This window comes from Erpetoichthys calabaricus, chromosome 3 (assembly GCF_900747795.2).
Source record: "Erpetoichthys calabaricus chromosome 3, fErpCal1.3, whole genome shotgun sequence".
In the NCBI taxonomy this organism is placed as follows: Eukaryota; Metazoa; Chordata; class Cladistia; order Polypteriformes; family Polypteridae; genus Erpetoichthys; species Erpetoichthys calabaricus.
In genome coordinates this window covers 291185686-291210694 of record NC_041396.2, presented here as the reverse complement: position 1 = coordinate 291210694, position 25009 = coordinate 291185686, and the positions used below count along the sequence as shown (strand labels likewise).

Here is a 25009-nt window from a genome sequence, read left to right as displayed (position 1 = left end):
ATCTGGCCTCTTAAGAAGGCCTTTAGAGTTTCCCAGAGTGTTCCTGCAGAAACCTCTGTGGACGTGTTTGTCTCTAGGAAGAAGCTGATTTGTTTCTTATTTCTAAGAATGAAGTGGGACCTCTAAAGAAAAGCATTTTCAGGATGTAGAGGAGGCCAAGAAGCAAACCATGGAGGTACTGAAGGCTATCTATCACAAGGCAAGAGTTTCAGAAGAGTTTTGAACAATGAAAAAAGCAGTGGGACAAGTGTATTGTGTCTCAGGGAGAGTATTTTGAGGGTGATTAAATTTTGGAAATGTATATCTCTCTGAACATTTTTTTAAATAATCTCTGTATTTTTTGTTCCCCCTCGTATGTATGTCCATTCACTCTGTCAGCCTGCGCATGTATTTGCTTCACACACAATTTCAGCAGCCATGGGCAGAAGCATCCACAAAATATACTTTCAGAGGCAAACATTCCACAGGATTTCATTATTCCTTCCACTGGATGAAATAATCTTTCTCAAAATTTTAGAAATCACTAAATTTATGTTGATAAGCTGAATGTACAGTGCTAAACTCAGTAGCACAATCTTGAGAGCAGTAGGGTACCATTGATGGATTAAAGGCCAGAAGTCCACATGATCATCATCATCATCAAGTGCTTCCATGAGAACCTTGAATACAATGAGGACTGATTGAGGTCATTTATGTTAGGTAGAATGCCTAGAGGGGGCTGGGTGGTCTTGTGGCCTTGGAACCCCTGCAGATTTTATTTTTTTCTCCAGCTGTCTGGAGATGTTTTTGTTTTTCTGTCCTCCCTGGCCATCAGACCTTACTTTTATTCTATGTTAATTAGTGTTCCCTTATTTTAATTCTTATTTCTTTTGCCTTTTTTTCTCTTTCTGCATCATGTAAAGCACTTTGAGCTACAAAATTTGTAAGAAAATGTGCTATAGAAATAAATGTTGTTGTTGTAGGGTAACACGTTAAAAGTAATGTGCGTTACTTAGTCCAGTTACTTTTTACAGTATTGAATAACCTAAAGCAAAACTTATCTTACTGAAGTAAAAATACCTGCATTATTATTATTCCAGCCACACCTGGTATTAGGCAAGAAGCATGTATACTGATACACTGCTCTTTTGCAGGGCTCAGCCACACAGCTAAGCAGAAAAGAGTGTGCTGTGTGAAATCAGGTAATAAAAACCTATAAATAAATCATCAATTTAACTGAACAGATTTATAAAAAACAACAAAATTATCACAGTGTCATGATTATTTTTAGATTCACAGTGGCCGATGATGACGTTGAACTCTTTTTTGCAGAGTTTAATGATGTTGAAGCACTTTGACAAAGAGGAACTCATTGGGCCCCATGTATAACGGTGTGCATACAATTCACACTAAAACATGGTGTACGGACAAAACTGGAAATGTGCATGCACACAAAAAACTCCAGATGCATAAAACTGTGCATACACCAAGTTCCACACACATCCCCTTTATAAATCCCAATGAACGTGAAATTTAACACACATGCACGCGTCTACAGCCCCACCCCAACTCCTCACCAGAATTTCACATATTTGTATATGCAAATCAATATAAATAGCCCCTTCTGTTCTGAGTTTTGTTAAAAGATACTGGCAAAAGAACAATTTCAGCTAATGCAAAGTGGAGGCAAGCAAAAATGCACTATTTGTTGGCTTAAGCAGGGGTATAAGCAACAAAAGGAAATTGATGGAGTAATACAGCATGGCAGAAACACTACAAAGTTTAAGTTTAGACAGTTGTACAGTGTCAGAAATAAAAAGTGGTCAGATATCAAAGTCGATGTGAAAAGGTGAGTTGCAGTCCACAGTCTGTTTATTCTGTTTCAAACAATATTAGAAAAGCTGACACCCGTGCCAAAGATGCAAATCCACGTGGCGATGGTGCTGCTGTGCCCAGGACATCTTCGGGTGCTGGCCGCACACACACCTCTTCCTTAGAAACCACTGGGCAACCATCTAGCCATTAGTTGACAAGATGATGTTGTGGGGTCACAAATTGCAATGCAATAGATAGATAGATAGATAGATAGATAGATAGATAGATAGATAGATAGATAGATAGATAGATAGATAGATAGATAGATAGATAGATAGATAGATAGATAGATAGATAGATAGATAGATAGATAGATAGATAGATAGATAGATAGATAGATAGATAGATAGATAGATACTTTATTAATCCCAAGGGGAAATTCACATTCTCCAGCAGCAGCATACTGATACACAATAGTGTATACTGTAAGAGATGTGGCCAATGAACTAAGGAATATAAGGGCTGTACTATGTGAAATTGACCACAAATTAAATGAATTGGTTAAAAATAAATGCTGTGTCTGATTACATTCAAACTAAGTTGTAACGCTGTTCGATTTGGCTGATCATTTGGTTGGTCAGGTTCATCATACCACATCTCTTCAGGTGCAGGTAAGCCAAAATTGTGTGCCATAGTATGCAGCACACCACATGCTTGCACAATGCAACACACTTCAGTGGACTATAGAGCAGCATATTAATAGATTGGAAATACTTTCTATTTACATAAGCAAATTAATTCTCTAAAGGCACCTTTATAGTGTAGCGTTGGTGCCGAGTGCCACAATGGATAGATTCCCTACTCTTTACATGACTCTTTGAGGTGACTCACTATCCTTAAAAAGGACAGCTTGCCTTTTGCAGTACTAGTTTGAAAAAAGCATATGCCACCGTGAGGAGTTGCCGTTTTTATAGGCACTCCTTCTATAGATGATATAATGCCAACTCATTCTTTTGGTGGTTCATCCCTGTCTGATGTAACTTGACCAATGCCATTGCAATAGCAATTTGTGTACAGTTGACAACTCTGATTACATTTGGAAAACTAGATGTCGCTGCGAATTGTGCTTTGATGTTTCCCAGTTCAACCACAGCATAAGGAAATCATATATATCTGGATGGCAAGCGGATCCCATACAATCAGCATGACGTGACATGGCAATAACTGAGAAAGACCTGATCAGTCAGCAAGTTTAAGTTGAAAAGCTGCTGTGGCTAAAAACCTGAGAGTAGACAGAACTTGCAAAGGAGCAGGTAGAGCACAATTCCTCAAAGTCCGCCTTTGAAAAGTCAGTTCCAGTTCAGCACACAGCTTCAAGAGGATAGCTCTTGGAAATCAAAATCAACTTAGAAGCCTGTCATCATCATCTATAAATACTTTATTCTTCCATTTGCAATGTCTTCTAGCAACGCTAAAGCAGCTATGGTAGTTGGAATAGTTTGTCCATTCTGTGCACCATTATATTGTTACAGAATGATTACAATCAAGTGAATTACATTTGTAAACGATATGCAATTAATTTTGAATCCAGCATCATTGATGCAAATATAAAAAAGAAAGGCAGAACACAGAAACAGTGGCACTGCGCTGACGCTGAATGCCTCCCGTTTGCAAAACCGAGCAGAAACTTGCATATGCACGGTGTGAGGCTGCCGTGAAGATGTGTGTTGCTTTATGCTAAGTTTAGTTTTTGTATATCTTGAAGTATGCGTGGGAACAGGCGTATGCAACATTTTTCTGCATACACACCGTTTATTCATGAGGCTCAAGAACATTACTTGCGCATGTAAACCTGGATTATTATCTGGATTATTCACCTTAATCCGGTTATTTGTGTGAAAATAAAAACACTGCATGATAATGACAGTCTTTATAAACCCAGTACAAGTTTATAATATCTTGTCCTCCTCTTCATTACACTGGGGAAATTTCTTTGTCTATCATACATTAAAATCCAAGCTCTGCATTGTATTTTGATATTTATGAACGCCAACACTTGTTTATTTAAATGACAGTTGGGTAACTACTTGATGGTTATTTTAAAGTAGCTGTGTAAGCCTGTGCTTTAAAAAGCCTGGGCTCATAGAAACCATGGATTCTGGCACTTCAATCAATCGCATCGGTTGTGCATTAGCGGCTAAGCAAAGTTCTCTTTCCTTGGCAGTTTCGTTTTGCCGATGTGCTCGACTCTGTTGTCTATCAGTGGCTAAGTGATTTTCTCTCTGTCCTTGGAGGTTTCATTTTGCCGATGTGCTCGCCTCGCTTGTGTATTAATGGCTAAGCGAGTTTCTCTTTTCTCTGCAATTTCACTTTGGCAACAGAGTCGATTTCTTTGAGGTTCATGCTGTAGCCTCACACTTCCGGGCCACACAGACAGATAGACACACACACACACCTCCACGTGTAGACGTTTATTTAGAAGATACTTTATTGGCCATTTTAAAGCTGCTGTTAATATTAGTATCTTTATATTGAATATTCCAGGGGTACAGAACCCCAAGCCTGGAGGTCCACAAAGGCTGTAGGTTTTTGCTTTGATCAAATTGTTAATTAGAACCCATTTATTTACTACTAAAGCATAGTTTTTTTGGTCTTAGTTTTAGTTAACTCGGAACCCTTAATTCGTCCTGCGGTGGGTTGGCACCCTGCCCAGGATTGTTTCCTGCCTTGTGCCCTGTGTTGGCTGGGATTGGCTCCAGTAGACCCCAGTGACCCTGTGTTTGGATTCAGCGGGTTGGAAAATGGATGGATGGATGGAACCCTTAATTCCCTATTTTAGTTTTAAACAGTTGAATTAACGTTTTAATTCCTGCCTCTTTTCTTAACCAGCCATCAGTTAATAATGTGGTACAAATACAAATATGACAAACAGCTCTCCAGCTAATGTGCTTCCATTTAAACCTGTGTATGTGCATCATGAGGTATCTGCATTAGTATAATCATCTTCTTCTTTCGGATGTTCCTGTTAGGGGTCACCACAGCGGATTACCTTTTTCCATATCTTCTTGTCCTCTGCATCTTGCTCTGTCACACCCATCACCTGCATGTCCTCTCTCCCCATATCCATAAATCTTCTCTTAGGCCTTCCTCTTTTCCTCGTGCCTGGCAGCTCTATCCTTAGCACCCTTCTCTCATTATACCCAGCATCTCTCCTTTGCGCATGTCCAAACCAATGCAATCTCGCCTCTCTAACTTTTGTCACCAAAATGTCCAACCTGCTGGCATTCTGAATCAAAAGGGTTACCACAGTTTGGCTGTTATATCAGCAAAATGTGTCTACTGTGTTAAATCAAAAATTTGAATCAAATTTTGTGCACTTAATGAGTTCTTGACATTTTTTTATTTTTTATTTGCCATTGTTTATTTGTTCTATGCCTCGATTTCCTGAAACAGTAAGACATTAAGCTAGGTGCATTTCCATAAAAACTGAGGTGTTCTAAAACATTTAACTGGTAGTGTAGCCGTCATGTTTAAAGCCTTTATGCAGAAGAATCCAAGTGGGCTCGAGTTTGCCCTGCACTGATACTGAACTGATAAATTTCTACCAAGCCAAGTTTCGGTTCCCCAAAACTCTATACTGAATAAAAACAATAAAAGGAAAATAAATATACATGGGCAGATGAAATGCATTGAAGTTTGCATGAACTAAGAAAACAATGGCTACCTGATCCTGATTTACAGGCTAGGCTTGAAATGTCAAAATTGTGCAATTTTCAAGACCTAAAACTGGAAATGCTGATTCAAATTGGCCAGTGTAGGTGATATATCAGTGATTTATTCCTGACATTAAAATACAAGCCATTACGCCCATAGTTTTGTTTTTCTTTTTTTTCACTGGAGCTAGTGACAGAAAACAAACTCTTAAGCATTCACTGTACTCACGTTCTCTGTGGCTGTAGTCTGTGATCACTGTATGGAATTAAAGCTACCAGCTCATTCACTTGATCTGTAACACAAAAGGGGTAAGTTTTAATGACATACCGTTGAATATTAAACCATCCTCCATTTTACTGTTGCCAATATGAATCAAAGCATTTCTTAGATCTACATCAACAATCTCAACACTACATTTTAAAAACCATGTGTCTTAATCCATCCATCCATCCATTATCCAACCCACCATATCCTAACACAGGGTCATGGGGGTCTGCTGGAGCCAATCCCAGCCAACACAGGGCACAAGGCAGGAACAAATTCCTAGGCAGGGCACCAGCCCATTGCAGGACACACACACACACCAAGCACATACTAGGGACAATTTAGGATTGCCAATGCACCTAACCTGCATGTCTTTGGAATGTGGGAGGAAACTGGAGCACCCGGAGGAGAACATGCAAACTCCACGCAGGGAGGACCCAGGAAGCGAACCCAGGTCTCCTTAATGCGAGGCAGCAGCGCTACCACTGCACCGCCGTGCCACCTGTGTCTTAATCTTTGGATCAAATATCTACAGAATTTTCAGTGGTGCATAAAACTCCCTTCCATTGGTAAGAAGCATCATGTCTCTCATATGTTTCCGAGTTACCACGTCTCCAAAAATGCAAGGAAGACTCACCATTAGGTATTCGTCCTGTGCCCTGGCATGTTGGACATGTGACACTGTCCCTCCCAGTGAACTCCACATAGGGAAACTGGGCAATGTCATTTTGTCTGTCCAGGTCATCCAGAGAGTTGTTACCATCGTTGTTACTCCTGTTCTTATGGTCATTCTCAACCAAGGGCTGAAAGGCCCTCTGGGACAAGTATGACCCCATTGCTGGAAAGTTGACCATTTATCCAGCTTTCTAATGGAACTGTAAAAAAAAGAAAAATGAATCAGTCTACTTTTGGAAGTTAAGAATTTTTTGAACCCTAACCACATCATCTTTAATACCTCATTATTTACCACTTAAAAATCATAAAAGAAAGACTCTAGCTCACATTGGCTGAAATTTAGTATGTTCCACTGAAGAAAAGACAGACAACAACAGCATTTATCTATATAGTGCATTTTCATACAAATGATGTAGCTGAAAGTGCTTTACAAGACGAAGAAAGAAAGGTTTATAAAAAATCTACTCTATATACAGTGTATATATAAAATCCTAAGTCTAAAAGTGCAACGATTTTGTGCAATGATTTTATGTGACGTTCTATTTATTTATTTATTATTATTTTATTGATTTTATTGAAATCACACAACATTCCATACAAATAAATCAATTTTTACAAAAATAAGATGTGATGTTTTTATGTCACTTTTTTGTCACACTTAAATCGGTTTATTTTAAAACCTACATAATAATAATAATAATAATTCATTACATTTATATAGTGCTTTTCTCAGTACTCAAAGCGCTATATGTTTGGTATCATTCTTTTCAGAATTTATCGAACTTTAATGTGATGTTGTTAGATTTTCAGATTCTTATTCCATTTTTAAATTATAAACTAAAATATTAATAAAGCTATGGTTTTTATTTTTGATCAAGTAAACTTTTTTTCACAGGAACAAACTATTAAAAAAATATCTATTCATAACACCAATGTTTGTATTTAGGTGATTTAGTTAGCTGAATGTCGAGTTACAATGACCCATTGCATACCACTTTAGTTTTCACGTGATTTTTCCTGTTATTTAAATGAGTAACTTTTTAAAAAACAATTTTTTTATCTATAAGAATGTTAGTTAAAACGAATGGATCGTTTATTTAGTCTCTTATAAATACTCATCAAGCATAGTGTACCTCAGTTTAACGTGAATAGTCCAATCAGTAATAGAGTAAACATTTTATTCTCATTTCATGATTTTTCCTCCATTAAATAATTAATTTTTCTTTTACACATTTATAGAATTTTGTGATTTTGACTCCAATAAATAATCATTTTTCTTTTATACATTTACAGATTTTACTAATATTCTGGCCGCAACGGGGGTTTGGGCACCAAAGGAGCCGGGGGGGCTTGCTCCCCCTAGTAGAAATATAAAAATAAGATTAGGCAATACTAAATAACAAAGAATAATGTAAGGTCCGATGGCCAGCAGGACAGAACAAACAAACAAACAAAAAAAAAAAACTCCAGAGAGCCAGGGGAAAAAAAATAAAATCTGCAGGGGTTCCAAGACCATGAGACCACCCAGCCCCAACTGGGCATTCTACCTAACATAATAAATGATCTAAATTAAATCAAAATCAAATGATCAAATGATCTAAATCAAATGATCTGTCAAACGGCCTTCACAGCCATGAAGAGATGATCACAGATTTGTGAAATGCCAGTGGTTTCCTCATTTTAAAAGGACTCTTGCTGTATATAATCACACAGGCTAAGTTCACATTTTCTTCATCTGTTATAACTGCTCAGTCGCCTACTCTACTGTATATTCAAGATTTCTATTTTGTCCACATATTAGGAATCTTTGCAAAGCCCAAAGAACAAGTTTCACGTAAAAGACGCCATCACTGAACTAAATGGTTCTTTGTCAAGCAATGGTTCTATGAGGAGCCACACAACCCAGTAAATTACCATTACAGAGCCAGGATTTTTTAAAGTGCAAGTCCTCCCATAATGTTGAGTTTCTCACCTGATCACAAAGACTGCTACACAGCATCTAGTCTTTATGCTTATTAAAATCTCTATAAAGTCAAGCTTAACCTTGGAGGCAGAAAAAAATGAATAGTTATATTAGTGGTTCAACTAAATATACAAATTGGAATTTGAAACCGATACAGAAAAATAGTTAAAGAAAATGTCAGAGTGGACAGTCTGACGATACAAAAGCAAACACAGGCTCAGTCCAGGAACATCGTTAGTTTTAACAGATATCATGAACAAAGCCCCCCTCTGAATATTACATGAGCCGCTTAGCAGATAGTACGTTTAGGGGTTCACCCGCGGGGTTTTGTGCAAGTCGTACTTAACCTGTAATTGCTGAGCGCTTTGAGTAGTGAGAAAAGCACTATATAAATGCAAAGAATTATTATTATTATTATTATTTTAAACAACTTTGGAGGGTTGATTAGTCTGCTTGAAGATTAGGGCCTGAACATCAGAGATCAGGGGTTTAAGCCTGTGATGCCCCCTCAATGACCTGAAGCGACAACCCCCCTCCCCTCGTGACACCACTGGCTTAGTAACAACTATTTTACTAAAAGTGTATGATCAAAATAAGAAGTACATTCTACACACTAGTCTAACAAGTCTGAATTCATTAACACCAGTCTGCAACAAAATCTTCCCATGCAAAAAAAAAAGCAGAGGATGTGATAGGCTTAGGTGTGCTGAACTTATTTCTGAAACTGGAGTTTCTTTACCACAAACCCTTTAAGCATGATTTTGATTGAGTGAAAAATGCTGTTTTGAAAAATAAAATGTTTTTTCATAAAATAAACTACAATAGATAGATAGATAGATAGATAGATAGATAGATAGATAGATAGATAGATAGATAGATAGATAGATAGATAGATATTTTTATTTTATTTGAGGTATATTTTGATCTGAAAAAATTTTATTCATTCAAAATAGCCAAAATGTTATATTTAGAAGGTTAGACAGATGTCATTTTCATGTCCAGAAGACAGAAAGTTGTTGTTTAAATGGTTTTTACAAAAACTTGAATTTTCAGTTTGACCTGTCCATTGTCATGACCAGAAGCGGACTGGGTTTCAAAATCGGCCCTGTCCTCCTTCAATGAGTAAGGTGACAAGGTGAAACGCACTCGGCCCATTATTCATTAGAATTTTCTTAAAATTTGTGATGAGTACGCAGCTCGCTACTTGCTATGAGCCTATGATATGAACTGTTGCCAAACTTAATCTGTACACCATTGTTTAGACACAACTTAAAATTTGACAACATGCATAAAATGTAATGAAAAATAAAAATTTAGCAACATGGCTTACATGTTATTAGAGTACATGTCACATGTCAATGTCATGTCCAAGTGCCAGTACTCTAGTAGGCTAGTGGCTTACGCAGTTCGCTGCTTATAGATAGATAGATAGATAGATAGATAGATAGATAGATAGATAGATAGATAGATAGATAGATAGATAGATAGATAGATAGATAGATAGATAGATAGATAGATAGATAGATAGATAGATACTTTATTAATCCCAATGGGAAATTCACAATTATTTAGCAGCCACATCATCAACAATACTGTTAGTGTCAAGTATGGCTACAATACTTTTCTCCACCGAAATCAACATGAACGCCTCAAGATGTTTCTCCTCGTTTCTTTTGCTTCCTCCATATTTGGCAACAGATGCTGAATGGCTGAAATCAACAACAATGATATAAGGTCAAACAAGGACGAGATCATAAGTGTGTGTTAATAGACCTTTACTTAATTCAATGCCAAATAATTACCCATATAGGTGGTTAGGCGGCCAAAAGCAAAGTAAGTGATTACAGGTATGAAACAATTATTTTCAACTCGATAATCAAACTGCTCATTTACAATGGAAAAAATTGAAAATGGATTGAAATGTTCCATTAACTTAACGATAAACTATAAATGTTCCGTCCTAATATGAAAAATTCCTATCCTGTGGTTTAGAACTTTATTTCATCATACTAATAATCACAGCTGAAAACCACTAATTATCGTTCACGCCGAGGACCAGAGAACAATAAAATGCATAATACATAATCTAAACTAATTATTAGTACCGAAGAATTTAAATACTTGATATGAGATAAAATAAATTGCAATAATGTACAGTATATGCTAACCAAAATGTAGCGGTATCGAAACAGAAATTGGCAAAAGGCAGTTTTGACCAAATTTTTCACTGCAACGTTGTGTATTGACAACTAAAACAACTTGATGACATAATACGGTATATTATATAGGACTACTGTATATAAATCACAGTATGGGACAGATAATGTTTAGTAGTTTAGAAAATTTATTTTAATGTCAAACAGTAACCAGTACATAAAATTTATTTCATGAAACGGCCGGCCCATGATCAGACCAGAGTCCGCACCCCACCGGGCATTGCCCAAATACCCTAATGGCCAGTCTGCCCCGGTCATGACCAAGTAACAGGTAAACAAACAGTAAAAGATCAATATTAAATTATTAATTGTAAAAATAAGTTTACTTTTTCTGTAAAATGTTTTTTAAATGTTCATCTCTTAAAAACCAGATGTGATAGATCAATTCTGGCACCATAATTGGATTCAGCATTCTCAGATCTAAAAGATCACCTAATAGTTTTAATGAAAACAAAAGTTATTTTGTTTTGCAGAATAGGATAAAGCTGCTGAATGGGTTTTTTTCCCCAATATCACACAGCCAATGAAGCACATCTTTCAACACAATTAAGCACCTTAATGATAATAATAAAGAACCAGGAGTAGCTTACATAAAATGTAAGAATGAGGAAAACAATAATAATAATAATAATACCGGGCTATTCAAAATGAAAGAGCAGATTTCAAAAATGTATTTCAAACAAACTGTATAAGACAGAAACACATTCTGCACATCACTGGATAGAGGAAAGTTCAAAGTTTAAAAGCCCGCCTAAAAGTACCAGTGAATGCCACTGAGCGCTGTTTCTGGGTTATAGTAAAATGGTGACAACACCACAAGATCCGGCCTTACCTGAACAACACCATTCCAGGACGATGGACTGGAAGAGGTGGACAACAAGATCTTGCTCTTCGTCTATGGCCTCCCAGGTCTCCAGACCTAACCCCCTGAGATTTTTATCTATGGGGTCCATTAAAGAAAGCGTGTTTGTTCCACCTATGCCTGCTAATCTTCAAGATTTGCGATATTGAATTGAGGAAGCTTAAGGACCAGTTGACTCGTGTGTTGCAAGAAATGGTCTACGGTTTTGATGTTTGTCACGCTACACACAGTGGTCATGTTGAGTGTTTGCAACCTCAAGGACCAAAGGACCAAACTTTGAACTTTCCTTTATCCAGTGATATGCGGAATGTGTTTCTGTCTTAAACAGTTCGTTTGAAGTAACTTTTTGAAATCTGCTCTTTCATTTTGAATAGCCCTATATATTGTTGGTATTATATTATTATTATTTAATAAGAATTCATAAATAATAAAGATTGAAAATCATAAAATACAGTGAAATATATAAGGGTCATGGAACTATTAAATATCCATTAAACTGCATCCCCCAATTAAATTTACCAATCTTTCCAGAGTTCTTTTCTTCACATACTTTAAGTCATTTAGAAAAATTGAGAAACAAGGAGTAATATCATGAAGCTTAAATTTCTGAAAAATGGATCTTAAATAGATCTTTAAAAGGTCATCCTTTTTTTTCTAACATAAAAGCAAAAAATAATATAATCTCCAGGGAAACTGTCAAGGTAATAATTTTTTTTGGTGTAACAAATACCAGAATTTTTTTGAATAATACAAAAGAAAAATTCAGTTATTATAATAAAACCAAATCGCAGTCTTAAAAGTTCCTTACAAGGGTATATATTATTTAAATGTCTTTAGATTTTGGAGATTTTGGAGGAACAGGAAACTTGAAATATTTAGTTCTTAAATGATTGTTCTCTGAATAATACTGTGACGAGAAGTTCTTATTTGAATAGATATGACATAATATGTTGTTAAAAGGACAACGAATGAATTCCTTTGACGGTGCACTATTGCTGCAAGTCCGTGAATTGATAATGAAATAAGATGGGCAGTTACTGCAACAGAATTTGAAAATGTACTCAGTGCCATTCTTAGAAATGTAGCTGGAGTAGCCTTAATTATCAAATCATATTTTTTTTTACTAACTTTGAATTTATATTTTGAATAGAAATTTAGAAAAAGTGTCATATTTTCTTTTCGTATCTATTTGATGCCGTGCAGCACAAATTCCCAGTGCAATCCAGATCAATAACGGGCAGCCAAACGTGTGAGCGCGTGTGCCAGCTCGTTGCTTGGCCTCCCTGCCAGTGTATGGTCCGGCATTGCTTCCCATGATCCCAGAAGTCACGCAGTCACAAATACAAATGCTACTTTGTTGATGCGCTCTTCGTGTTCGGGGCAGCATTCTGATCAGAGTGGACGGTGCTCAAAACGGCCTCCCTTCTTTTTAATTTCTTTACGTATGAGTGCCAGATAATAGATGGCTGAATATTTATAGAGCCATATCGGGACTACGAACCGATGTAAATCGCACACTTTCTCTTTAATTTCAATCAAAATGCTCTTTCATTTATTGCGAGGGCAAACGTGGTTGCCTAAAAACAGATGCCTATACAGTAGGGAAGACCTCCCACCTGTTACTGCAGCAGCCTCGACGCGCTCTCCGCCGCCACGCATGAGCAAGGCTCCTCCACACTTCCCACCTCAAGGCAAGATGCCACTAGGCTGCGCTTCTGTTCTTGTAGTTCACCAACTGTTTTCCAGGTACCTCAACCGCCGTCCTCGTAGTCTACTTCCGATCTTTCTTGTCTTTCGTATCGAAACCGAAAAAAAAAAACGCCCAAGTGCTCTGCTAGTAAAGAAAGCGCGTCTCCATCACGTGACGATGAGTGGGCGGGGTCTTGTCCACGAGATTGGCGATGCTGGGCTACCTGAACGCTCCTGAAGCTAGCATGGAGGAGCTCGCTTGTCTGTTGTCATTTGCTCAATGACTTTGTTCTGGCATATTTCAGTCACACAGATGTGATACAAACATCAGGACTGAATACAGTCAGTATGCTTATGCAATCAATACACCAGGCATCCCACACTCATGGCTGGATTAATCAAATCGGGGGACCCTTGGCTGTGGCATCTCTCCTCCCCTTACACAACGTAAAAGTGGATGAAAAGAAAAGAGCGTAATGGGATGTAAATAAAAGTGATATTTTAAATGAAACCGAATCACAGAAAATGTCTAGCCCAAACCTAAACAGAACAAAACATAATCCACTTCTTAAGCAACGTATACAAACACGATTGCAGGAGACTTAAAAGTAGGAAGAACATGATAGTTTGCCATAGAGGACAAATAACGGATTTTAGAATATCGCCTCAGATTGGCCAGTAAAGACCAGCCATTCTTCAACTGTTTTTTTCTACTTCCAAACCACCTTGTAAAATGAAGGCCATAACGGCCAATCCTACAGACTCCTTCACATTTTACACATTTTGTTATATTACAGCCTTATACTAAAATCATTTAAATTAATTTTCCCTCACCAGTTAACACTTAATATTCCAGAGGGACAAAGTGAAAACAAGATTTTAGAAATTTTTTGGAAATTTATTAAAAATTTAAAAAAAAAAATGTATTCTATTGACACAAGAATTCAAACCTTTTACTGGGTACTTAGTTGAAGCCCCTTTGGTAGAGTCTTCTTGGATCTTCTTGGGAATTTTCTGCCATTCTTCTCTACAGATCCTCTGAAGCTCTGGCAGGTTGGATGGAGACCGTCAGTGGACAGTTACTTTCAGGTCTCTCCAGAGATGATTGGTTGGTTGAGTTTGATTTAGCTGGGCCATTCAGAGACATTCATAGAGTTATCCCTAAGCGAATCCTGTGTTGTCTTTGCTTTATATTTAGGGTCATTGTCCAGTTGGAAAGTGAACCTTTGACCTAGTCTCAGGTCCAAGAGATCTAGAGCAGGTTTTCATTAAAGATATTGCTGCACTTTGGTCCATTCAGCTTTCTCACAACTGTGTCTAGTCTCACAGTCCCTGCTACTGAAAAATAACCCCATGCTTCACTGTTGGAATAGTATTGTACAGGCGATGAGTGGTGCCTGGTTTCCTGAAGACATGATGCTTAGAATTGAGGTCAGACGTTTTCTTGTTGGTTCCATCTCTCCAGAGAATCTTGTGTGAAAGGATCAGACTCGACACACTTCAAAAGGTTTGGGGCAGCCACCCATATATTATCCCTGGCTGCAATGGGTTTGTTTTTTGTAGACAGAAGTGTCTCTGATGGAGTCCAGACATGAACTGTTTGAGGTTTGAGAAAATGGTGGTTTTAACAGACAAGACCGGAAGTGACTTAGGGGAACCGGAAGTGACCTTCTTCTGACATCATCGTAGGCATTGGAGCCGGAAGTGATGTCAGCCTAGGCACCTGAACCAGAAATGACGTCTTCAGAGATGAGTCAGACAGGTTTTCCCTGTGGCTGGTCTGCAGAGATAACAGGAGAAGGTTTAATGCACCCCGCCACCCCCTGGCCAGGCGTGGAATTACATTTGCTTTGTCCATACAACATCCTCCTACTCGCACGTGCGTGACACTTGACTCTCATAGATTGAGAGCAAGCAAGCTTTCATGTGTCTTCTGGCCACTCTGCCGTAAACACCTAGAATAGTGAAGTCTTGAAGTAGTAGTTGTCCTTCTGGAAGTTTCTCCCATCTCCATGCAGGTCCTCTGCAGCTCAGCTAGAGTGACCAATGGGTTTTTGGTCACCTTTTTTACCAAGGTGCCTTCTCCCCTGGCTGCTCAAATTGGCCAGGTGGTCAGTTATAGGAAGGATGAGAGCTGGTCTAAACCAATTTAAGAAAATATAGAAGCCACCGTTTTCTTGGGAACGTTCAATGCTATGGAAATTTTTGAATCCTAGTGCATATCTGTCCCTCAGAACAATCTTGTCTCTAAACTCTGCAATAAATTCTTTGGACCTTATGGCTTTGTTTTTGTTCAGCTGTGGTACCTTCTATAGGTAGGAGTGTGAAAGTCCATAATCATGTAATCCTGTCCAATGGATTGAATTGACCACAGGTAGACTCCAAACACAGTATAGAAACATCTCGATGATGATGAACATAATGGGATACACCTGAGGCAAAGCAAAGGATCTAAATACTAGTGTCAATGTGGTATTATGTAGCTTTTTTATTTTTAATAAATTTGCAAAAAATTTCGAAAATGCTGTTTTCATTTTAGCATTCTGTGGTATTACGAGTTGTGTGATGAGGGAAAAAATAATCTAAAGAGAATGTTTGAATGAGTGATAGTTGTTTGATTAACTGACTGTTTTATATGGGCCAAAATATGGCTCCAATGTGGGTGACCCGTATAGGATGCATCAAACTGTGCACTCAGGGATCTTATGTGTTCCATATAGTGTAGTACAGTGCACTATTACTGATTGTCTGGTATAGGTGTGCTGGGAGAAAGCAAAAACTTGGACACTTTGGGGGTCTCTGGGGATAGGGATATAAACCCTTGGTCTAGATAAATGCACCTAAGTTTGAAGCAATCATTTAAAATAATGAAAAATTTTTTAACTTACATTTACTTATGTGGGTGTCATCTTTATTCTAGCATTTGAAATACGATTGGTTACAATTATTTTGTTATTGCAATTGAAGCACAGTCTGGTGAAGTGAATCGCTCCTTGTTTCAAAAGTCCAAGGCCTTAACCACTATGCAACACTTACGCCAAGAATTTATTCAAAGAACATCAAAACATGTTTTTACATTTTACTTTTAACAAACTTAAAATGCCAGTGGCGGCACGGTGGCGCAGTGGGTAGTGCTGTTGCCTCGCAGTTAGGATACCTGGGTTCACTTCCTGGGTCCTCCCTGTGTGGAGTTTGCATGTTATTCCTGTATCTGCGTGGGTTTCCTCTGTGTGCTCCGGTTTCCTCCCACACTCCAAAGACATGCAGGTTAGGAGTATTGGTGATCCAAAATTGTCCCTGGTGTGTGGGTGCGTGTGTGTGTGTGTGTGTGCCCTGCGGTGGGCTAGCACCCTGCCCGGGGTTTGTTCCTGCCTTGCATCCTGTGCTGACTGGGATTGGCTCCAGCAGACCCCTGTGACCCTGTGTTAGGATATAACGGGTTGGATAATGACTGACTGACTAAAATGGCAATTTAAATTACACCAAATTTCTTACCATAAAAGTAATCTTGTCACACACGTGCGATTAGGAGGCAGCTAAGGGCTTGAGTAACGGTAATACTATGCCAGACCAGGGGTTGGCAGTGTGCTGATTGTCTCTCTCAGTCTCTTGCAGACCATTCTTGGGAAATCCCATCGGGTTCCAACGCCACAGATGACATCACTTCCGGTTCCTGCACCACTGATGACATCACTTCTGGTCCCGATGGTGCCGCTTCCAGTCCTGGGGCCACTGATGATGTCACTTCCAGTCCCTGAAGATGTCACTTCTGGTTTCAGCTTGGATGACCTCATTTCCTCTCCCAACCTTTAAAAACTGCCATCTTACCTCCATTTGATCAGTTCAGTTTTGGACTCTGTCCTGTAAACAACTCAGCTTTGTTTCTAAACCTTTTGCAGCCAGGATCATATTATACGGGTGGCTGCCCCAAACCTTTGTGACTGTCTGGAGTCAATTTTGTTACATCTCCAATTAAAGTTCCATATCCTGCAAATTCATAATCTGCACAGGAAAATGTTCTGATGTGTTTTAACAAATTTGTGGTTCAAGTGTGGTATAGTGGTTATGGCTTTGGACCTCAGACCCTGAAGTTGTGAGTACAAATCCCACTACTGCCACCATGTTTAGGTTTAGGTTTAGGTTTCTTTATTTAGTCATGTTTACACAAGAAAACATGAAATTTGCCTTCTCAGTTGCATCTAATAACAGGAAACAGACAGAATGAAATAAAACAGACAAATAGAAATAAGAAAGTTTAAGGTAAGGCAGTTAGATAAAACATATTTACACCAAAAAAAAAAGGTAACAGGATATATATCAAAACCTTAAACATAATCTCCGATATTTCTTATTGAAAAGTCGTGTGGTACTAGGAAGAAAGGAGTTTCTGGAGCGATTTGTGTGGGTTTTCAAAGCAACTATCCTTCCTGATTTACTGAAGTTTAGTTCTGCATGTAATGGATGTCTGTCATCAGTTGAGATGATTTCCAGTTTCTTTAGCATTGCCCTCTGACACACAGTAGTCAAATCATCTACATCAGCCCCAATAACTTTAGCTGCATACTTTGTAATCTGCTGGAACTTTTTTGAGTTTTGGTTTGTCAGACTGTTAAACCAGGCAATGAAACTGAAAGTGACCACAGACTGGATCATACTGCGATAGAAGGACAACATGAGGTCCTTGTCTACTTTAAATAGTTTGAGTTTATGGAGGAGAAATAAGCGCTGGTTGCATTTAGAATATAATTTTTTTGTATTTGTATTCCAGTTAAGATTGTTATCTAGGTAAGTTCCTAAGTATTTATATTCATTCACTATTTCTACCTCCTCTCCCAGAACTACAATACGTGAATATACAGATTTCTGTCTCTTAAAATCAAATATCATTTCTTTGGTCTTTTTTACATTCAGAGTGAGAGAGTTTTTATTGCACCAGTTTACCATATAGTCCACTTGATTTAGATAGTGGCTTTCATCCTCCCCAGATATGCACCCTATGGTCATGGTGTCATCCGCATACTTAATTTAATTTAATAATGGAGCAGTGGTCATTGTTCTGTCTCAGGTCACTTGTGTACAGAGTAAACAGTAATGGTGATAAGACACCCCTGTGGATTTCCTGTGTTTGAATGAATGACTGATGAAAAAGTGTCCTGAACTTTAACTGTCTGTGAACGATTTAAAAGAAAGTTCTGAATCCATAGTGTGATAAATGGGTTTACATTCATACTGTTTAATTTCCCAATCAGTATATGAGGCTGTATAGTATTGAATGCTGAAGAAAAATCCAAAAATAGTGCTCTGACATATGAACCAGGCTGATCAAGAAAGGTATAGATTTGATGTAAGATAACAAGCAAAGCATCTTCCACACTTCTGTTTGCACAATAAGCAAATTGATTGTTGTCTTGAAAAGACTTTGTCTCTGTCATTAAAATGTTTTTCACCAAGTGTTCAAAGCATGTCATAATGAACCAGGTACTTCATCTGCCTCTGTTCCAACTGGAAAAACAAAAGTAATGTAACCAATTGTATCTCTTATGTTAAAGTCACCTTGGATAAGGATGTCAGCCAAATAAGTAAATTTAACTTAATAAACCTTTAATTATTTTAAATGTTTATCTCAAGCTTTGGTGCATATTACCTAGACCAGGTTCTCCCATTCCAGCCCTTATGGATTTTTGCTTTCTCCCAGCTCGCCTGTACCAGGCAATCAGTTAACAGTGTACTAACCCATATAAACCCCATATGATCCTTGGAGGCATAATTTGATGAGTCCCATGCAGACCATCCATATGTGATCCCCATTTTGGCCCGTATAAAACACAGTGGGGGCCCATATGGGCTGGCTACCTTTGTATGTCTAAGAAACAGGTAGAAGGTTGCATTTTCAAAACTAAAGTTATGACTTCCTGGTCTGTTATCAAATTAAAAAAGTGGTGTGTAGAAGGTGACACTTGGATTTCCAATGTAGCATTTAATTTGTGAGGTGACAGTGAAATCTGTGATCTTATTGTATATTGTCAATTTTGTCATTAAAGAAGTTCATAAAGTCTGCACTGCTAATACCTGCCTGCTTCTGGGTATTTTGTATTGTAGTTCACAGTTCCTATTTGTTAGATTTGCAGTTGTTCTAAACTGTATGCTAGGGTTATTACAGTTGTTATCTATAAATCTTGAATAGCAGAATAACAGTGAGCAACAGGGAGAGCTTTCTTTTTATCTCTCTCTGTTCATCCAATTCTGAAGATCTGCAGTAGTTTTATTAAACTGGGGTAAGTTTCTATGATCTTTAATCATTTTTGTTTTAAGGGGAGCTAGTGTATCAAAAGCCTCTTTCAAAGTCACATTATAATTTGATGTTAGCTGATCAAGTTTATCAAATTATCTACAGATTTTAATGCAGAATTATAATCTAGATCAGGGTTTCTCAAATGTTTTTCAACCATGGCCCCCTTTCGACCTTGTTTCCTTCCTGTGGCCCCCCGCCTTACCGGTAGAAAGGTAGCTATCTAAAAGTTTTGTTTGTAAATAGAACATGTTTTATTATAACAAAATACAATTTATTACATTACAATGCAAATTACATACAATCACTTCTTAATTTATAAAATACAAAAATGTATACTTTAAGTATTTCTAGATCAATGTGACCCTTGTGCTTGATGACCAAAAACAAGGTTTTTTAAATCTGTTTCTATTGCTGTGAGGGATAACTGAAGAGGCTCAGTAAATAATTCACACCCCTGAAACCTAATTCTGTATTACTACAAATTTCACTTGTTGACTCCAAATCTGAAAACCGTTTTCGTCCAGTACATCTCATTGTTTAGTTATGATGTTCCAGGTCTTGGACAACTAGTTCCAGGTCTTGGACAACTAGGGTGACTGGACAGTAAAGGTGATGCGTTTCAGCATTTAAGAAATAAGTCTGATCTCGAGAAAAGTGAAGCCAAATTAAGGAAGGTGTTTTTGTTGGCCCTGAAATACATGAACTGATGCTTGACAATGAGTACAAAAAGAACTGAAGCCAACTGAATCAGCACCCTCATTCGTGCAGGTTGTCCAGAATGTTCTTCATAGTCACAGAGCAGAGAATTATACTGAGCTTGTGGAGAATATGCTGAAAGTATATCAGCTTACGGGAGCCAGAATGTCACTGAAGGCGCATTTTTTACATTCTCATCTCAACTTTTTTCCACCAAATCTAAGCAATGTCAGAGATGAGCACGGGGAAAGATTTCATCAAGATATAAAGGTGATGGAAAACTGATATCAGGGAAATATTCACTCTGAACATGATAGGTGACTACTGTTGGTTCTTGCAAAGAGAGACGGATGTGCAGTGCAAGAGCAAAAGCGAGTGCCTCCAATAATTTTGGGCATGCTGACCTCACTTTTATATTGACGTAAATTGACATAAACATGTTTTAACGTGTCTCTGGTATCGTCTTCTGGTTTGTTTTCAGATTAAACACATCAAAACAATTTTGGTGAGACATAGTTCAAACTCCAGACTATAGATAGATAGATAGATAGATAGATAGATAGATAGATAGATAGATAGATAGATAGATAGATAGATAGATAGATAGATAGATAGATAGATAGATAGATAGATAGATAGATAGATAGATAGATAGATAGATAGATAGATAGATACTTTATTAATCCCATGGGGAAATTCACATACTCCTGCAGCAGCCTGCTGATAAAGAAACAATATTAAATTAAAGAGCGATAAAAAATGCAGGTAAAACAGACAATAACTTTGTATAATGTTAACATTTACCCCCCGGGTGGAATTGAAGAGTCGCATAGTGTGGAGGAGGAACGATCTCCTCAGTCTGTCAGTGGAGCAGGACGGTGACAGCAGTCTGTTGCTGAAGCTGCTCCTCTGTCTGGAGATGATACTGTTCAATGGATGCAGTGGATTCTCCATGATTGACAGGAGCCTGCTCAGCGCCCGTCACTCTGCCACAGATGTTAAACTGTCCAGCTCCATGCCTACAATATAGCCTGCCTTCCTCACCAGTTTGTCCAGGCGTGAGGTGTCCTTCTTCTTTATGCTGCCTCTCCAGTACACCACTGCGTAGAAGAGGGCACTCGCCACAACCCTCTGATAGAACATCTGCAGCATCTTATTGCAGATGTTGAAGGATGCCAGCCTTCTAAGGAAGTATAACCAGCTCTGTCCTGTCTTGCACAGAGAATCAGTATTGGTAGTCCAGTCTAATTTATTATCCAGCTGCACTCCCAGGTATTTATAGGTCTGCACCCTCTGCACACAGTCACCTCTGATGATCACGGGGTCCAAGAGGGGCCTGGGTCTCCTAAAATCCACCACCAGCTCCTTGGTTTTGCTGGTGTTCAGGTGTAGGTGGTTTGAGTTGCACCATTTAACAAAGTCCTTGATTAGGTTCCTATACTCCTCCTCCTCCTGCCCACTCCTGATGCAGCCCATGATAGCAGTGTCGTCAGCAAACTTTTGCACGTGGCAGGACTCTGAGTTGTATTGGAAGTCCGATGTATATAGGCTGAACAGGACCGGAGAAAGTACAGTCCCCTGCGGCGCTCCTGTGTTGCTGACCACAATGTCAGACCTGCAGTTCCCAACATGCACATACTGAGGTCTGTCTGTAAGATAGTCCACGATCCATGCCACCAGGCATGAATCTACTCTCATCTCTGTCAGCTTGTCCCTAAGGAGCAGAGGTTGGATGGTGTTGAAGGCACTAGAGAAGTCCAGAAACATAAAGATATCGTGTTGATATATTATATTGATATTCAAAAGTGTCAAAATGTTAATGATGTGTATTTCAAAAACCTGACATGCTAGCTAATTCCGATTTCATATATGAAATCAGTGTAAAAAACTTAATAAAGAGATGCTCTGAAGTTCCCAGAAGTAAACAAAAAATATTTTTTTGTAGACCAGTGAATTGAAAGGCTATTTTCAAGGACATTCATTTTTTGGTTTTAACGAAATATGCAAATTTTAAAAGAAATATTTGCATTCTTTATTATTTTGCAAAATGAGTCTATTGTAAATTTTGAATGTGCAGATTGATTGGAAAAGGTGCATCCCTAATTCAAGATAAACTCTCAAATTGGAAATAAAAGTTATTTTCAACAGCAACTGTGAAAGGAATGGCAAAAACAAGAGCTACAATACCTCTAATATTCATAGGAAGAAACAGCACTAACACTGCTACAGCCACTCACCTTTCCCGTGACACATGAGATACTGAAATCACCCTAGGGTACCACACAGGGGTTGGAGTGAGATAAAGGGAGGAGGATGGAAGGGGGAAGCGATGTTGCCGTAACAGAGTGTGCTTGTAGTTTCGTCTACTTGGAAGCACAGTCATTTCACTTCTGTTTTCTTTTTTCTTCGCTTCCGACTTCTCTCTGTGGCCCCCTAATCTTGTGCTGTGGCCCCCCTTTTACGTAATTTTCACCTGTGGCCCCCTTGGAAAATCCTGTGGCCACCATATGGCCCCAGGTTGAGAACCCCTGATCTAGATGTCAGACAATCCTTGTTTTGATCATGGGGTGTATTGGTAAAGGTAAGATCAATCTAAAGTAATTAAGTAGTGTTCAGAAAAAACTTAATTTAATGGAGTAATAGTTCAGTTTTAAATCTCAACTCTGTAAGTAATAATTAAAGCTAATGTGTAGTTATGGCTATGAGTTGGGCCATTGACAACCTGTCAAAACCCCACTGAGTGTTAGTTTCCATATCAATGTGTATATTTAAATACCCATCAACACTACATGATAGTAATTTATAGTCAAATCAGTATGGAGAGAGCTGGGAAGACTCTGCACAAATAAGGCTGCAGTGCAAGATGGAGCTAGTTCCAGGGTTCTTAAAAACTGGTGCCAGTCAGTTCTGTGGAGTCCCTCAGCACCTGTCCTCCCTTTTTCTGAGTTTGAAGAAGAGTTCCACAGCTGTGGAAAACATCCTGTAGAGTCCCATTGCCATCGACAGGGCATTCCAGTGATCCCAAGGATTTCAGACAAGTTACTCTTACTTCATACATCCTAGAATTAAGATAATGTAGACTTTATTATCCCAGAGGGAAATTTGTTTGCAGCAGGAAAATACAAAAATGCAGAAAGCATTGTTACAGAGATCCAATAGATAAACAGAGACGCAACATTTGACAACCAATGTTATTGCATAAACACACACTCAAGATCAATACAAAAAAGCATAATTACTATCAGTCAGTCATCGTCCAACCCGCTATATCCTAACACAGGGTCAAGGGGGTCAGCTGGAGCCAATCTCAGCCAGCACAGGGTGCAAGGCAGGAACAAATCCCAAGCAGGGCGTCAGCCCACCGCAGAAAATTACTATCAACAGTACACAAGATAACAATGTAGAATTTAACATTTAGCAGCATCCCTACAAGGAACAGAATTTAAAATGCGTATAGCTCTAGGAATAAAAGAGTTCTTAAACCTGTTGCTCTTTACATTTTGAAACCTAAATCTGCAGCCTGATGGCAACAGCTGGAATTTAGAGAAAATCCTGAAGACCTTTGAGAGGCAGGTCCTGAAACACCTCCACCCCCCTGGTTTCCAAACATATTGATCCTCTGCAGTTTGCTTATAAGACACATACAGGTGTGGAGGATGCTTTAATTTACATGCCCCACAGATACTACTCACACTTGGACAAAGCTGACACAAAGCCGATTTTTGCACTGCCTTACACTTGTACATTGGTTTTTGAGGCCAAGTCACCAACACATTAATTATTTTATGGCTTAAGTTGGTTTAGCTGCTCTCCTTTAGAGTAATCTTGTGCTCTACAAGCCTGCTGTTACTGGCTGCAGTCTTGATCAGGTTAGTGATGTGGTCACACAGCTTCTTAATAGTTTCGACCTGTTCATTCCTGTAGTGAGTCTCCAAGAAGTCATGCAAATTATGGTCTACATGGGTAGAAGTGATGTTGTGCAGATCCAGCACAGCCTGGTTGACACTTTTCTCTAGCTTCAGGACAGCCTGCATGGCATCCAGACCAGAACCCCATTCATCTTTTTCAGGTTTCTTAAAATCCTGGAGGAAGATGCGGCTGCTTTGCTTGTTGTGGAATGCCATGAGCTTGTTGGCATGTTCTTGTTCCTCTCCATTCCGCTCCTTGAAGAACTTGGCAAAGCCTTTCAGGGCCACATCGTCACACTTGAAATAGTGAGCCATGGACAGGTAAGTGAAATATGTAGTCAACTCCATGCTGATCATGAGATTGATGGCAGTCTCACAGTCGCTGTGGTAATTCTGGAAGATTTAGGATGCCATTGCGATGGTTTACTTTACAATCCAGATAAAAAAACAGAGTCAAGAAGACAAAGTTGGAGTGTTAAAAAAAAAGCTTCGGAATGTTGGGTAGAGTGGTGGCTCTGAGGCAAGGGATCTGTGGCAGCAATCGAAAGGTTGCTGGTTAGAATCCTGTAAATGCTGGAAGTAACTCTATTTATTGGGTCCTTGAGCAAGGCCCTTAACCTGCAATTGCTTTGTTCTGGGTATGACATTAATCTGCATCCAACTTGCAGGGAAAACTTGGGGGTTGGTGGCAGGATTGGCAGTCCAGCCACCATAAAAAAAACCTCCCAGTGTTCCATTGTGGTGCTGAGGTGTCACCCATTCTATGGCTGCACTTGGTTCCTAATCTGGGTGGTTCGTCATGTGGTGGGTGCAGCAACCCGCTGTAATCTGTGCATCCTCCCAACTTCTTTAACGTCATTCTGCCTCATTTAATGGGGAAACAGCTCAAGGCTATGCATCTTGATAGCTCCACAAACTTGTGGATCATGGACTACC

General features: G+C 38.7%; 2 protein-coding genes and 1 pseudogene across 2 annotated transcripts in view; 1 reads left to right on the top strand and 2 right to left on the bottom strand.

Moving 5' to 3' along the window:
- LOC114649090 (transmembrane protein 106C-like) overlaps positions 1-13592 on the bottom strand; it is a 34028-nt gene extending 20436 nt beyond the window's left edge. The window contains exons 1-3 of the mRNA XM_028798521.2: positions 13105-13592; positions 6410-6647; positions 5737-5800 (exon numbers count right to left, since the gene is read on the bottom strand). Of these exons, the coding sequence (XP_028654354.1) occupies positions 5737-5800; positions 6410-6626 (281 nt within the window). The 5' untranslated portion in view covers positions 6627-6647; positions 13105-13592. The remainder of the gene's footprint in view (positions 1-5736; positions 5801-6409; positions 6648-13104) is intronic.
- Positions 1-25009, top strand: part of aaas (achalasia, adrenocortical insufficiency, alacrimia) — a 137036-nt gene that overhangs the window by 13144 nt on the left and 98883 nt on the right. The window lies entirely within an intron of this gene.
- LOC114649091 (ferritin, middle subunit-like) lies at positions 23966-24499 on the bottom strand (annotated as a pseudogene).